General features: G+C 42.4%; 1 protein-coding gene across 4 annotated transcripts in view; it reads right to left on the bottom strand.

Annotated features, from left to right (window-relative positions):
• The window catches only part of ADAMTS12 (ADAM metallopeptidase with thrombospondin type 1 motif 12), a 331,317-nt gene that overhangs the window by 76,910 nt on the left and 237,869 nt on the right, over positions 1-16,538 (bottom strand). For 3 of the 4 annotated variants that reach the window (XM_023239156.2, XM_023239155.2, XM_045038312.1), the window contains 2 exons: positions 11,912-12,045; positions 3,511-3,631 (listed from right to left, as the gene is read on the bottom strand). In XM_023239156.2, the coding sequence (XP_023094924.2) occupies positions 3,511-3,631; positions 11,912-12,045 (255 nt within the window). Of the gene's footprint in view, positions 1-3,510; positions 3,632-11,904; positions 12,046-16,538 lie in introns of all 4 variants that reach the window. The other variant, XR_006585936.1, reaches the window with a different exon arrangement.

The following is a 16,538-nucleotide window of genomic DNA, read 5'->3' as shown; positions in this document are numbered from 1 at the left end:
AATGCAATATTGTACCAAGTCACATAAAAAAAAAAAAAAAAGAGCTACAGCTAAACCAAAAAGGCCCATAGGCAGGGTATCATGGAGGGAAAATATCTGATTCAGATATTCCATCAGCATAACTGTTAATGATGTGGTCTCCTTTATTGTCAAAGGAATATGGAACCACCTTAAGAAAAGCATTTTTCATTCAAATTTATATAAGCGTTTACTGAATACCTCCTATAGATAGAAATTATGTTTGTTGACGTGGGGTTGGGCAGGGTGGTGATAGAGCCTAAAAGATGATTCATCCCTCAGTTTACAACTGCACTAGAAAGAAAGAATACAACAGAAGCAGAAGTAAGGCAGCAATACAAGACAGCATGTAAGTAAGCACAGAAAACAACTAACTATACCTTGGTTGTCTTCAAAAAGAGGTTGTTAAGTTCCCTCTTTTGACTTTGGCCCTTGGATGAATCAATCTGCCCAATGCAATCTAACTCCATTTCACAGAGTTTTGCATCACTTTGTGGTTTCATTCCCAAGGTGGGGTAGCGGCAGCCAGGGTCTTTATGATGTATCTAGCTTTATTAGGCACACAGCAGAGGTGGGACTTGCGGAATGCCTGGTGGGTATAAGGAACACAGACCACCACCCAGCTGGGTGTCGACAGAGTCCAGAGTGAGATCTGGCTGGATTTGCCTACTGTGCTGGGGGTAGCAGTGCCAGAGGGCTTGAAAGCCGTGTCAGGATATGTACAATCTAAAGTGGACAGGGGCTCCTGGGTGGCTCAGTCGGCTAAGTGTCTGACTTTGGCTCACGTCATGATCTCACGGTTCGTGAGTTCGAGTCCCACATCGGTCTCTGTGCTGACAGCTCGGAGACTGGAGTCTGCTTCAGATTCTGTGTCTCCCTCTCTCTGTTCTACCCCCGCTCATACTCTGTCTCTCTCTCTCTCTCAAAAATAAATAAGACGTTAAAAAAAACAAAGTGGACACACCTCCCTGGGTGCCAAGAGCCATCAGAAGTCCTCGGGGAAGCAAATGAGAGAAGGAGAAATGAAAACCAAAGTCACAAGGGATGCCAAATGCTCAGTGGTAGGCACATGGCCAAGGTCTCTAAGGCAGGTGTGGGGGTGGCAGGAAGCCTCAAGATGCTTCTGATCCTTTCTCCTAAGAAACCAGAGTAGAGATGATAAAAACCCAGAACTAAAGCTTGATTTCCTAAGGGCTTACTTAAAAGGTTAAGTGGTAGAGATTCAAGAATGAAAGCTCTGCTTTTCAAAGGAGTTACCATACTGTTAAGAGCACAGCATATCTGAAGCCAAAGATACGAGCCTCTACAGGCAAAGAAATAATACTGAGGTTAAGTGTTGAAACATGATTTGAAGGATTATTTTATAATCCAAGTAAATAAGGTCACATCTAAATACTGGAAAATACTTATGTAACAGCTTTACAAGATTGAATAAATAGGATGCTTGATCATAAGCTTAAGACCTACTGGGTTATTATTCACATTCTTAATAAGTAATGCAAAGGATACATTTCATGCATAATAAAGCCATCAAATAGACATAAAATATAATCCTTCAATGATAATTCTAAAGGGCAAGACAAGCATTTCACTTTACAATTTAACCTTATTAATTCAATAGTCAAAGATCAAAAAAATAGGTGTAGAAATTAAACACATTTGGGTCATCCACTGTTATGTGTACTAAGGACCAATAAAGTATTTAGTCAATGCACCTGATACTTGAGGGCATACTCAGTTACTTCATCCTGGGTGGTGAACATGTCTAAAAGGGACGCATTGCTTTTTTGGGCCCCAGGAAAAGGGTGACCCACTACATCTGGGAGTTCCTGTCATTTCCCACCCTGGGTGTCATTCCCAGGGTGCCCTTCTCTTCTCAGGACCTACCTGGGTAGTGCACACTGGACTCCCTACTCCCAGCACCCAGATTTCTTTGGAATCCAGAGAATTAACAACATAACTGTCCCCTCCCCAAAGTAGCCTTGAGCAGTGACCAGTGGGAGCTGGCATACATTGTCTCAGCTCCCTTACCCCTTGGGTGGGAAAACTCTCATATACAATTTTTTTTTAATTTCTTTTCAACGTTTATTTATTTTTGGGACAGAGAGAGACAGAGCATGAATGGGGGAGGGGCAGAGAGAGAGGGAGACACAGAATTGGAAACAGGCTCCAGGCTCTGAGCCATCAGCCCAGAGCCTGACGCGGGGCTCGAACTCACGGACCGCAAGATCGTGACCTGGCTGAAGTCGGACGCTTAACCGACTGCGCCACCCAGGCGCCCCTACAATTTTTTTTTTAATCTTTATTTAGTTTTGAGGGAGAGGGAGAGACAGAGCGTGAACAGGGGAGGGGCAGAGAGAGAGAGAGAGACACAGAATCTGAAGCAGGATTCAGGCTCTGAGCTGTCAACACAGAGCCCTAAGTGGGGCTCAAACTCAGAGACAGTGAGACCGTGACCTGAGCTGAAGTCAGACGCCCAACTGACTGAGCCACCCAGGCGCCCCATCTCATATACGATTCTATACTGGGTCCTACGTAATGGTCACTGGCTTACTGACACACCCTTTCTTGACTCTCCTCCTTTCCCCGTTCTATTTCCTGCATGTCCTACTGGCATTTTCCAGGATCCTCCGACCCTCAAATAAACTGTTTGTATCAAATTCTTATCTTAGTGTATTTCTGTGGGAGCCTGAGCTATGATACTCTGAGTTATCTTCATCATCTCTGGGCCTAACTTAGACCTTCCCAAGACCCCTTCAGCTATATACAAATCACTGATGGTGCCATGGGACCAGCTTAACTGAAAACAAATATGCAGGTCCCATAGCTGACTTGGGGTGAGGGTAAGCTCTTCATTCCCAAGGATTATTAGTAGCCCAGAGCTGCACAAAGAAGAAACCTTGTGAAAGGTCATCATGGGAAAGGAACAGCAGGGTGTAGGTAAGGAGGGGACATCAGGTAGCAGCAAGCACCTGGAGAGCCATAGGGCACCAGTGGGTAGGAACCCCTTCCAGGGAGAAATGGGGAAGAAGAGCAAGCTGAAGTGACTTTGCCTTGCCTCTCCTTTGGCCCTGAAGGTACACTCCGAGACTTCCGCCATTAAGCCCACTGCTGGGCTTCTCTGCTCTCTCTCTTAGAGCCTGCCTTGTGTCTGCACCCTTCCCAGCACCTTCTGATCTCTCTCTCTCCCCCGGTTCAAGGTCTGTTCCTAAGCCATTGGCCTTCAGTCCTGGATGCTGTCACAGGGATCATACTCATTCCTGTTCCTGGGGACAGCCCCCAGGTCACTTTAGATCCCTGTGTGCTGAGAGGTTTCCTGTAATTGCCTAGCCATCAACTCCTTTCCTAAAACTGTCAAGGAGCCCTTATCCCTTTGTAGTGAAGGCTATATCCATGTTGAGTTCTTTGAAAGCTACAATCTGCTTTAAAACATAGTGATCAATCTTGCCCTCTATTCTCAGTCCCCTGCCACTTCAATTATTTGTTTGTTACCAGATCCTTCTTTCTGTTTAAACATCTTCTTCACAGTCTGGCAGGCAGAGCCATCCCCAAGGCACACACCGCAGCGATCCTCCGTGGCATTGGAGCCGATCTCATAGTCACAGCCGACCATCTGTGGGAAAGAGAGGCTGAGGGTGACTGACATAGACACGGAATGTCACACCTGCCTTGGACATCTGACTTCTCCTTTCCCCCTTTGCTCTTGATGAGATCGGGGCTGGGGACAGATGCAAGAACAATAGTTCCTTTTCCTGGTGGCCGCCACAGGAGCATCCAAAGCATCCACTGATGGTAAAGGATATACCTTTACCATCCAAATGCAAGAACCATGCAGATGCAAGAACAACAGTTCCTTTTCCTGGTGACAGCCAGAGGAGCATCCAAAGCATCCACAGATGGTAAAGGATGGTTAGAGGGGAAAGAGGTACCCACTGAGTGGGTCTCCAATTTCCCCTGAGTCACAGGCAGAATTGAACACAGTTTCAAAAATTCAACATTGAAAATGTCTTGGAATCAGAGTTGATGGAGTAGTTAAATCCCCTTCCTATGTACAAACCTCATTCCCCTTCCTCTCTAATGAGAGTTTCCAGGGATGATGTAATTATTCCACCTATAATGTTCAGTCCCTTTAGATTTCTCACTGAGGTTATCTCTGCTTCCTGTCTGAGCACAGCAGGTGAACCAGCAGCCATGGAGGACGATCTGGCTCAATGCTGAGACTCCTTGAGTCCCACGAGGGATGAAATCCGTGCCTGTTGACCATCATCAGATTCTTTTGAGCCTCCTATCACCCCAGCCCCCAATGCACTTTACACATTGCCATATCCCAGCCATTGAGAGCTTTCTCCTGTGAGCTGAGACTGAATTTACCCGTGTGCTCTGGACCTGATCCCTTCCTAGTGTTCTGCCTCCCGGCCCTTCTCAGTCACTTTCTTTCCCTCTCCATGGATCCTTCTCCTCAGCCCATCATTATGGCCCACTCTTTCCCATCCTAAAATCCCCACGCTGGAAAAGGCGTGTTCATCATGTATCATCAGATACCAAAACATCATGACACTTAGATAGAAAGTGTCTAAGTTGAAGGTCTTTGTTGTTTGCTCTCTGGTAAAAGAGAGGGGGGAAATGGTACCATATTCTTTTTTTTTTCTTTCTTTTTTTTTTTTTTTCAATGTTTATTTATTTTTGGGACAGAGAGAGACAGAGCATGAACGGGGGAGGGGCAGAGAGAGAGGGAGACACAGAATCGGAAACAGGCTCCAGGCTCCGAGCCATCAGCCCAGAGCCCGACGCGGGGCCCGAACCCACGGACCGCGAGATCGCGACCTGGCTGAAGTCGGACGCTTAACCGACTGCGCCACCCAGGCGCCCCTCCTGTCATTTTTAAAGCCATCTCAAATCGACTGAAGGGAAGAACAGTTTGGGTTTTTAAATATAACCCTCCCTCCACCAGCTGAACAGAGGATTAGTGGCCAGTGACAGAAAATAACTCCATTCCTCAAACTAATTGTCTCTTCAGGTCCAAGGACTGTGCTACCTGACCCGTTGGGAAAAAACAAAGTGCTAAGAGATTTAAAAAGTTAATCATGCCAATCAGAGTGGGGAAAAAAAGGAATTTTATGGATGTATACTCAGTGGTCATGAATAAAATGTCAACCTTTCACAAGCGATATAGGTACATCAAGCTGGAGGGTCCTCTCATAAGCTGACTTTTACAAATAATACGCCCAGAGACTTTCATTCCTTCACTGATTAGGGAAGAGCCAGGGAAACTTACTCTGAGACAAAGTAATTTTAAAGTGTTCTTTTTAAATCTCTGCCAAACAGGGATAGATAAGAATGTGAAGAATAAAGGAAAGAAAACCAGAAAAACAAACACTTGCCCATCTTTCCTCTCCAGCAATATTTGCCCGCATACTTGGGAGCGGAGGTGGGGGTGGGAGATGGGAGACCCAGCAAGTCAAGTGTCTCACAGAATATGTCCCATAGAATATTCAATGCATTCTTGTAGAGTCTTCACCCCAAATACTTCGCCCATCAGCTGCACGCAGCATAATCAACACTGAATAAGTGTGTAACAGAAAGCCTAGGAGGGCACAAGTCAGGCTTCCTTGCTCCACATAAAACACAGGGGATCTCAGGGAAAAATAAACAGACTTCACTGTGATTTTTCATGCCATGTGCTCTGGCAAAAGGGCCCACAACAATATTGTCTTTCTGTCTTCAGGAGAATCAGTGGTGGCTCTCCTGCTGCTAACAAATGTGGACAATGACTCCAGCAAGATTCTCCTCTAATGTGACTCCTAGCATGCCAGACAGCCCCTCCAATGGGCAACATTTTTGAAAAAAAAAAAAATGATTTCCCATAATTCCTTTCTTTAAAAAACAGCTTTTGGGGCACTTGGGTGGCTCAGTTAGTTAAGCATCCAACTTTGTCTTGGGTCATGATCTCACGGTTTGTGGGTCCCATCCCCTGTGTCGGGCTCTGTGCGGACAGCTCAGAGCCTGGAGCCTGCTTCAGATTCTGTCTTCCTCTCTCTCTGTGCCTCTCTCTCTCTCTTTCTCTCTCTCTCAAAAATAAATAAACATTAAAAAACAATTAAAAAACAGGTTCTGGGTGCCTGGGTGGCTCAATTAGTTCAGTGAACGACTCTTGATTTTGGCTCAGGTCATGATCTCACAGTTCCTGGAATTGAGCCCTGCATTGGGCTCTGCGCTGACAGTGCAGAACCTGCTCGAAATTCTCTCTCTCCCTCTCTCTCTGCCCCTCCCCTGCTCATGCTGTCTCACACTCTCTCTCTTTCTCAAAATAAATGAATTAATTAATTAAATAAATAAACAGCTTTATTGAGGTATAGCAGATACATAAAATACTGCACATCTTTAATGTAAACAACTTGGTAAGTTTGGACTTACACAAACACCGCTGAAACTATCCCTATAATCAAGGTAACAGGCATATCCGTCCTCTCCAAAAATTTCTTTATGACTCTTTCTGTGCATGTGTGGTAAGAAAACTTGGCCAGTGAGAGGGTCTATCTCCTCAACAGATTTTTAAGTGCACAATATAGCATGTCAACCATAGGCATCACATATACAGCAGATGTCTAGGACTTTGCATCTTGCATAACTGAAACTTCGTACCCATTGAATAGCAACTCTCCATGGTTCCTTCCCCTCAGCCCTTGGCAATCCCTGTTTTATTCTCAGCTTCTATGAGTCTATTTTAGATTCCCACAGTGGAATCATGTGGCATTTGTCCTGTGACTGGTTTGTTTCACTGAGCATCATGTCCTCCAGGCACATGTTGTCACATGTGCAGGTTTCACTTTTTTTGGAAAGCTGAATAATGTTCCAAAGTATGTATACAACATGGGATAGACCACATTTTCTTTGTCCACTCATCTGCTGATGGACATTTGGGTTGTTTCCATATCTTAGCTGTTGTAAATAATGCTGAGTACATGTGAGTACAGGTATTTCTTCAGTATCTTGATTGCAATTCTTTTGGATACATACCCAGAAATCCCATTTCTGGGTCATATGATACTTCTAGTTTTAATTTTTTGAGAAAACCTCCTCTACACTATTTTCTGTAATGGCTGCATGGTTGTACAATCCCACCAACAGTATACAAGGGTCCCAATTTCTTCACATCCTCATCAATGCTTATCTTTTGTTTTTTTTTTTTTATATATTAGCCATCCTAACAAGTGTGAGGTGATATCTTATTGTGGGTTTGACTTGTATTTATCTGATGTTTAATGATGTTGAGTACCTTTTCATATACCTGTTGGCCATTTACATATCTTCTCTGTAGAAATATCTATTCAGTCCTTCACTCATTTCTTAAATTGTTGTATTTGATTTTCTGCTATTGAGTTGTAGGAATTTCTTACACATTTTAGATATTAACCCCTTATTATATGTATGGTTTGCAAATATTTTCTTCCATTCTGTAGGTTGCCTTTTTTTTTTTCAACGTTTTTTTTTATTTATTTTTTGGGGGACAGAGAGAGACAGAGCATGAACAGGGGAGGGGCAGAGAGAGAGGGAGACACAGAATCGGAAACAGGCTCCAGGCTTCGAGCCATCAGCCCAGAGCCTGACGCGGGGCTCAAACTCACGGACCGCGAGATCGTGACCCGGCTGAAGTCGGACGCTCAACCGACTGCGCCACCCAGGCGCCCCTAGGTTGCCTTTTTTTAATGTGTATTTATTTTTTAAAGAGAGATAGGCAGAGTGGGAGAGGGAGAGGGCCAGAAAAAGAGGGAGACACAGAATCCGAAACAGGCTCCAGGCTCTGAGCTGTCAGCACAGAGCCCGACACGGGGCTCAGACTCACAAGCCATGAGATCATGACCTGAGCCAAAGTTGGACATTTAACCCACTGAGCCACCCAGGCGCCCCTATAGGTTGCCTTTTTTATTCTGATTCTTACGTCCTTTCTGTGCAGAAGCATATCATCAATTCTTAACCCCATCATTTGGGCTGAGGAGCATACTATCTTGAATGTTATTTAGAGAAATCAGGTTCCAGTCTTTCACCCACACCTCCAGCCCTATTAGGGAATAAATAATATGTATTCTTAGCAATTCTCATATTTTGCTTCTGGTTAACACTGTTTTACTTTGTAAATTTCTCAAGTGATTGAGAACTGAAATACCAATTTCAATTACCTAATCCACCTGGAATGTCATCACTGCTTTCTACAGCCCTGTGGCAAAGGTAGAGATTGAAAGTATGTCTGGTTCTAAGATGAGACTCATTCCCAGCCTGTGAAACTTTAAGTGTAACGACAGGGCAGATTTAGGCTTAATTGAAAAGAACAGGTAAACGATACCGTCATTTGATAAAAGGGACAGTAGCAATAATGCTGTCCTCATCATAATTTTTGAGGGTTAGGATCTGGCATTCTGGAGGGAGATCTGGCCCGGAGAAACTGATATGGGGATGTTCAGCAAATCGCTGAAATGGGCAAAATGGCCTTAAGAGAGAGCAAAGAAAGTTCAGGACAGTTACTGAGAGAAATGAGAGAGGGAGATCACTGAGGACAGGTAGAAAGACTGCCAGGTAAGGTGGAAGACTCGGTTGGGATTGAAGACCACTGACTTTAAGGCACAAAGTCACAAAGTTGAATGTTTATTTTAAGAAGTGTGCAGTAGTCTGAGGGCCCTTGGGTGGTTCAGTTGGTTAAATGTCCGACTCTTGATTTCAAGTCAGATCATGATCTCGTGGTTCATGAATTTGAGGGCTCCACACTTGGGATCTTCTTTCCTTCTCTCTCTGACCCCCTGCCACGTTCTCTCCCTCTCTCTCTCAAAATAAATAAATAAACTTAACAAAAAGAAGTGTGCAGTAGTCTGATCATAAAAGCAAAGCAGGGTTGAACAGATCCAAGGTCCAGGGTGAAAGGTGATGAAAAACTAAGAGGAGAAGTCTCAGGACTTCTGATGTGATAGATCAGGAGACCTGGGCTGCTTAGGAAGGAAGTTAACCCAGAGCTATACTGACTGGGAGAGAGGAGAGAGAAGAAACTGAAGTTCAAGAACTGGTTCCCAGGAGAAACGGGTGAGAACTGAAGACCAGCAGACTGCCCTAAGATAGTAGGTGAAGCTGCACAGCCAGGCAAGCTGGGGGCAAGCATGGGACCATCTGCCCCTATGTTTAAAAGCTTATTCCCTGTCATGCCTGTGATTAAAGACGGGAGATACTCTGAAAGGTCTAAGTTTAAATTCATATCTTTGATAAACAAGTTGAAAAGTTTACTGTAAGCTTTTTAAAAATGGGGAAGGGGCTGGGGTGCCCAGGTGGTTCAGTTGGTTAAGAGTGCCACTCTTGATTTTGGCTCAGGTCACAAGCTCACAGTTCATGGGATTGAGCCCCGGTTCAGGCTCTGTGCTGATGGCACGGAGCCTGCTTGGGATTCTGTCTCCCTTTCTCTGCTCCTTCCCCGCTCATGCTCTCAATCTCTCTCTCAAAACAAATTAATAAAAACTTTAAAAACAATGGGGAAGAGGCATAGATAGTTACTCCTAGAACAAACTCAGTCCTGATCAAGACTAATTCCCTTAACAAGAGAATCTGAAAATCTAACAGGCCAAAATGCTGGCAAATATTATAACTGCAAAATAGACAGCCGAATATATGAATATAAGCAAACACTTTCATATTCACAAAGAAGATAGATTATTAGACCCTGCATATATTTTTTTCTGATGGTGTATCTTTTTATTTCAATGTATGTTCAATTCCCTTTGAAAAAAGTGTACTAATTAAATAAGAAGACTAACAGAGCTGAAAATAACCACAACCTGGATCCTTGGAAGGTAAATTGTTTTCAGGCTATTAAGGTAAATTTGATTTGACATAATCTTCCAGCTTAAAAACTTGTTCAGTGTGGTAAAGAGAGAAAGTGGGTAATTATAGCTTCTAAAAAACCCTGATTTCCAAAAAGAGTAAGTCAAGCTGAGAGACTCCAGCTTATTCTATTAAGTTGATTTAACTGGTGTCAAGAGAGGCACCCAAGACCCCTTATGTTTTGTTCAAAACACCTGTGTTTCCCATGCTGTGCTAAAGATATTGTCTCTCTGCTTGCAAACATGTTTAGGTCTAACAGATAATTTTAGTATAACATTCATTCTTGGTGATTAAAGTTCTCAGCCCTAGCTCCACGTGGCAATTACCTGGGAAGTTTTTAAAATGTCAATGCCCAGGCCCTGAATCCCAGAGGTTCTGAATCAGTAGGTTTGAGATAGAGTCCAGACATCACTAGTTTTTAAAGGGTCTTCAGATGATTCTAATAGGCAGCCAAGCCTGAGAACCACTGCTTTGGACTGTGATGGGGCTGTTTTGGCCCGAATTAGCTAGACAAACCTTTCCCCACCGTGGAGAATAGATCTAACCCAAATACATACTGATTACTTTTGGCTCTTTGTAGCAACAGTAATAATTCCTAATGAGTGTGGAGAAGAATTTCACGTGAGCTCCTTCTAATGTAGAGTATGACTGTGACTTCCTTTCAGCTCATTCATTCCTGGGAATCATCATGTTGCCTCTTATGCTTTGGTCCCTACTGGAATAAGTCAATAGGCAACTTGAAGGTAATAAATGTATCTTCCCAGGGTCCTGAACATTCATGGGCAAGGGCTTTCCATGGCAGCAACTCAGTCCAGTGGGGAAAAAAATTATGATAAACATTGGCAAAAACAAATAAAATGCATTAAGAGTTTATTGTGTGTCAGGGGCTCTGTTAGGGGCTTAAAATATATGTCTTTATTCTTCTTGACACCAACGAGGAGGATACATTAACATCCCAATTTTAAGAAAAAGAAACTGAGTCTCAGCAAAATGTATAGAGTTATATAGCCGGTAAACAATGGTATTAAGTTCATATTCTAGAGCCTGAGAACTAAGCGCTATGCTTTACGAACAGTTAATTAGAACTTTATAACTTTTCTTTCACTGATTAAAAACACCTTTTCCTTAAACTGAGATTTATGCCTGGGTGTTGGATCACAAAACTTGTTCATCAGTTCTTTGCAAACCAGACCGCGAGCACTGGAAAGGAATTCTTCAATGGTTGCACAGATAAAAGCCTTGACGAATCAGATCTCAGTAATTTATAAAAAGGTGGAGTTGAAAATGGAGTCAGTGTGGAAAAGTTAAACAGAAATCAGAAAACTTGGCTTCAAACTACCTGTCATGCCATTTCTCTTCCTGAGAAGACCATGTTGGCAATCAATGTAAAAACACTTTGTGCAAAACGCTATACAAACCATTGTTAATTTCAGCTTTTTTCTCAAGTTTAAGTACTCTGCTGGCAAGTAACCAATGAATAATTAAAAAAAAAATTTTTTTTGATGTTTGTTTCTGAGAGAGAGAGAGAGAGAGAGAGTACAAGCAGGGGAGGGGGAGAGAGAGAGGGAGACAGAATCTGAAGCAGGCTCCAGGCTCTGAGCTGTCAGCACAGAGCCTGATGCGGGGTTCAAACCCATGAACCTCGAGATCATGACCTGGATCGAAGTCAGCCGCTTAACTGACTAAGCCACCCAAGCACCACCAAATGAATGATTTAATACCAGTCAAATAATCAGGGTTGCCTTTCCTAATAATTCTTCCTTGAATTTGGTTCTTCTTCGGTTTGGCCTTACTCTATGCCTAAAATAATATCACAGAGCACATCAACAAGTCAAGTAAGAAAGACCACAGCAGGAGGGAAAGTTTTCAATTTCAAATTATTGACCCTGATGAACAAGTCTTATCTCATAGACCATATATAAAAGCCAGACCACGTGCAATTATCATGAAAGCAAAAGCTTAGAACATCTGACTTCCTAAGTTAATAAAAATCATGATTTTATAAAGTTGTAGATGAAGGAAACATACCCAATACCTTACATATGCCATTAATACAGACATTTCTGCTGTTGCCGCCTTCAAAGCAAGGGGTACCATCAATGACAGCATCCAGCATTTTCTCGGAAAACTGGCCATCTATGGGTCGGCAGTAGAGCTCACAAGGATGTGCTGGAGTGAAAAAGAAACAAATCCTTGCAAGTTAGCATTTTTAGCTCAGCACCCTTCCTGCAGGATTCTTTTGTACATACAATGCCCCTAAGTGTTGTTCATCTGGAAATTCCCATCTTTCACCTTTCTGTGATGCATGCTGAAATGTAGGCTTTTTTCTTTATCCAGTTAAAGGGTTTTACAACAAATTAAATTGGGAAGATTGTAACCCTTCGTTACAAATGATGAGATCTTTTTCAATCCAACACTGAACTGGGCTTGTAAAAATAAGATGCAGTGCTTCTGGGGTTAACCTAGAAAAGAAATATTAGCAACCAGTGCTGTATGACTCCAGACAAGCATGACACCTGCCCACTACTTGCTGCGAAGTAAGTGGACCTCTAGGGAAGAGGGAGTCCCCTCCTAGTGGGCCAACTCCATACTTAACACCACTGCCACAATCATGACCCCACCCCCAACAAATCTCTTTCTTTACTCTCCTCAAATCCGAGAAGTCCTTGGACACAGATTTACAGACACAGAGAAACAGAAAGTCTGATTTTTTTTTTTTTTATGCTGAAGCTGAAGCCTATAATGGTTTACCATAATGGTCTATCTCATCATGCTGGGTCCTACAATGAACGCATTCTAGGGTTGAATTTTCTACTCCCTTGTGAATGCAGATAGGGTGATTTCCAGCACAGGAATGGTTCTAAAGATTTACTTAATAAAATATTTACCTATACACAGGTAACTACAGTTATCAGAAAGATAGATAACTTTTCAAATATAAATTGCCTTAAGATTTTTAATAGGTAATACATGTATAAGAAGAATTCAAATAGTAATTTTCTTTTGAATATTACATCTTGTTTCTTTTTTTTCAAATGAAAAACTTGAGAATTTCTTTTTCAGAAAGGTCTTTCTAGGGGGTAACCCCTTTTGGAGCTGTTTATTGGGGGAAATCCTTGAATTTCCTCATGGTAAGACCAGCTTAGAGCTCAATGAGACCACCCACAGGCCATGGACCCAACCCATGTTGGATGGGCGGCAAATGCAAAGCCAGAGTGCTCAACCCTAGGCATGGCTTCTTGAGGATGCAATCATCCATTTGGTAAAGAAATAAAAGTATAACTAAGAGCAGAAACTCAAACACTGAAACCCTGGGCAAACTTTAGACAGAGGTCAAAAGCATCTGTTTAAAACTTAAAGGAAAAGGGTAAAAGTAGATAAAGAACAACTAACTCATTTTATACAACGAGCAGTGGATAGGTGGTCTGAGAAAATGAGCAAAGTCCAAATGAGTTGGAGAGATCACAGCACAAAGTGCCAATGGAAAAGGGCCAGAAAACTCCCGGGACCAGGTAAGACATGGGATTATTGTAAACTTCATTCCTGGCAGTGTGATTAGCTCTGTCAGTGCCTGAACTGAGCCAGCAGTATTTACAGGGAGCCTCCTGGGCACAGCTCTGCCCTCCTAGAGACAGAAACATCCATCCAGGTGTGCTGAGTAGAGGGAATCATTTCATGAAACACAGGGCTATTAAGTACTTGACAAGTTACGTAGAAGGATGGAGGCAGGGAAACACTTTTAAATAAGACTTTGATTTGAGCTTTAGAATTTGGATTTGAGATTTTGTACTCGGACACATAAAGCAAAAATAGAAAGCAGCCCTGAAGAGTTCTGGAGCTTTCCTATAGGAGTTACCTGTTTCAGCCTGCAGGGAAGGCCTGGGACCAGAGAGGGGCCTACGGCACAAAATTTAAGAAGGCACTCACTGCCAGGAGTTGCATAAATGGGTCCTCCTAGCAAGTACATCTCCATCCAGTGGCAGATGTTGAATGAATTCCAGAACGCTAAAGTTCCAATGTTTGCCTTCATTTTACTCTCCCTGGACTTGTGCTATTTGACCCCTTCCCCAGGGGAAAACACTACTAGGGCCTTTCACTACTCTTATTTATATAGTGAGGTAAGAGGAATTTTGCTTAATAAAATAATAGCCAATATATCACTTGCACACTATTTCCCAGATCTGGTTGTTCTTCATAGTGGTTATCTACCTCATTTTAACAATCACAATCACCCTATGCTGTTATTGTCACCATTTCATAGATGAGGCATAAAAAGATTAAGTTTCCCAAGACCTCACAGCTTGAGTGGCAGAGCTAACCCTGGTGGTTTAGCTTAGAGCCCACTTTACTAGCCTCTAACCTACAGACACAGAATTTTCTTGAACAAAAGACAAACGTCTTTGATAAGCTCTCTAAAGAATCCACTCTTCATGTTATTAGGCAATGCATTTGTTTACAGATCAAATCTGAGGTGCCAACTTGGTAGAATTCCAATGGGGCTCCATTTTAATATCTTCCCACAGGGCTTAAATATAGTGAGAATCATCAGACTCTGGAGCCATTTATTTCTACAGAGAGTATATGTAAAAGTTTTAGCTCATGAAAGTCCAATATTTCCTTGAGAAAGTTACTTAAGCTTTCTGTGACTCTGTTTCTTCATCCAAAAAAATGGGGGTAATAATATCTACCTTGCAATGTAACTGTGAGGGTTAAGATGGAGATTGTATGTTAAGTGCTCAGCATGGTGCTTGATATACAGTAAGTGCTTAACAAATGGCAGTTATTATTGTTGTTTTCACCTCCTTATCATGAACTCGATAAATTCTAAAGGTCCTTGCAGCTGCCCCACCACACTCTGCTATCTACCATGATAGCAGCCAAAAGACACATATTTTGTAATGCTGATTCAACTCTCATTCCCACACAGACAAATCTTTCCTGAAATAGCCTCTTCTTAGATTATTCTGTTATGCCACTTCTAATCAATGCTGCACTAAATTCACACTTTGTTTCACTATATTCTAAACACTTTCTGTCTTGTTGCTGTAGCATAAAAAATTCTACATCCTGCTAGGTCAGTAAGTGGCTCCATGATCTCCCTTTACTGCCACTGTGGACCTGGTTCCAAGATGTTCCACTCATACAATAACTACTGAGGTCCTCACAGCTCTACACTTCCAAGACTATGGATTTTACAAGCTCCTCAACCTAACTGCCATACCCTCAAGGGCACTTCAGTCATTTGTGCATTGACCAGCTACTGCTGGCCAGCTAGCAGCTAGATCCACAGGGATTCAGTTCTCAGCCCTGACTCTCACATCTTGCCCAAGTCCTTCTTGGTCTCTAGTCTGCACAGAGGGGATTGGCAGAGAATAATATTAAAATCTCCAATGAGGTATTTGGCATTGAGTGGTTATTTAAATGTGGCAGTTATTATCATTAACCTTTCCTAGTAAATACTAGCAGGACATTATACCTAGAAAAGGCTCTTAACCCATGTTTACTAATTAACAAACATGATAAAGGTCAACACTGTTAGGGAGAAAATTTTGGACCAAGTGGCAAAGAGATCATCGCAATCCTGACAGATAATCAACTCAGTCATAAAAATGAACCTTGACCTTAGTGATAGAAGTTAAGGATGCGGGGGCGCCTGGGTGGCTCAGGTGGTCAAGCGTCTGACTTTGGCTCAAGTCATGATGTTGCAGTTCACGAGTTCAATCCCTGCATCTGGCTCCACACTGACAGTAGAGAGCCTACTTGGAATTCTCTCTCCCTCGCTCTCTGCCCCTCCCCTGCTTGTGCTCTCTCTAAATAAATAAACAAATAAACTTAAAAAAAAGTCAAGGATATTCACTGAAATAATGAAAGTTTTATCCAGAAATAAAAGGACAAATCAATTTAGTTGTATTTACATAATGTTGTTTAGTATATTCACAGACTCACTGTGCAGTACTATGAGAAATGAGGTAAGCTGTAATGCCATGACGTTCTGCTAATGAATAAAAAAAGCTGCAGAATTGGCAAAGTATGATTTCATTTGTGTGCAAACTAAAACCAGCTGTTAACAATGGTTGCCTCTAAGGAGTAAGTTAAGCATGATGGGATGAGAATTTATTTTTATTTCATTCTATTATGCACATTTGCATTTTTTTTTAAAGAAGCATACGTTCCTTTCAAAAATAATGTCTTGGCTCTCAGACAGCAACACTGGAAAGGTCTCTTTTCTTCTGTGAGAATAACACATCTCCATGGAGAGAGGCCCACATTTCCAGACTTCACTTTGCTTGTGCAGTATGGGATTACTACGTCCTTCAAGGTTAGACAGGCTAGCTGACGTATACTTCATGTAAGAAACACAAATTTCTCCTGAATCTAAGCACAGTGGTCTCTGGTGTCTTAGGAATAATCTAATAAATAATCTTTGGGCAACAACAATAATAGCTTACAGACCCACCTGTCCCGACTCCCCAAACTTGCATACCTATGACCGATAGGGGTGCCTAAGGCCTGAAAGAGCCCTGTACTTGAAAGCAGCCTTTGGGAATTGAAGGTTCAAGGCTATTTCAGCATTTTAGAAGACTGAACCCCACTTCCCTGTCTTCTCCACTGGCCTTTGTTTTTCATGGCACTCTGGGCATGCCACTAGGTGATCTATGATA

Source organism: Felis catus, chromosome A1 (assembly GCF_018350175.1).
Source record: "Felis catus isolate Fca126 chromosome A1, F.catus_Fca126_mat1.0, whole genome shotgun sequence".
In the NCBI taxonomy this organism is placed as follows: Eukaryota; Metazoa; Chordata; class Mammalia; order Carnivora; family Felidae; genus Felis; species Felis catus.
This window is presented reverse-complemented; position numbering and strand designations above follow the sequence as displayed.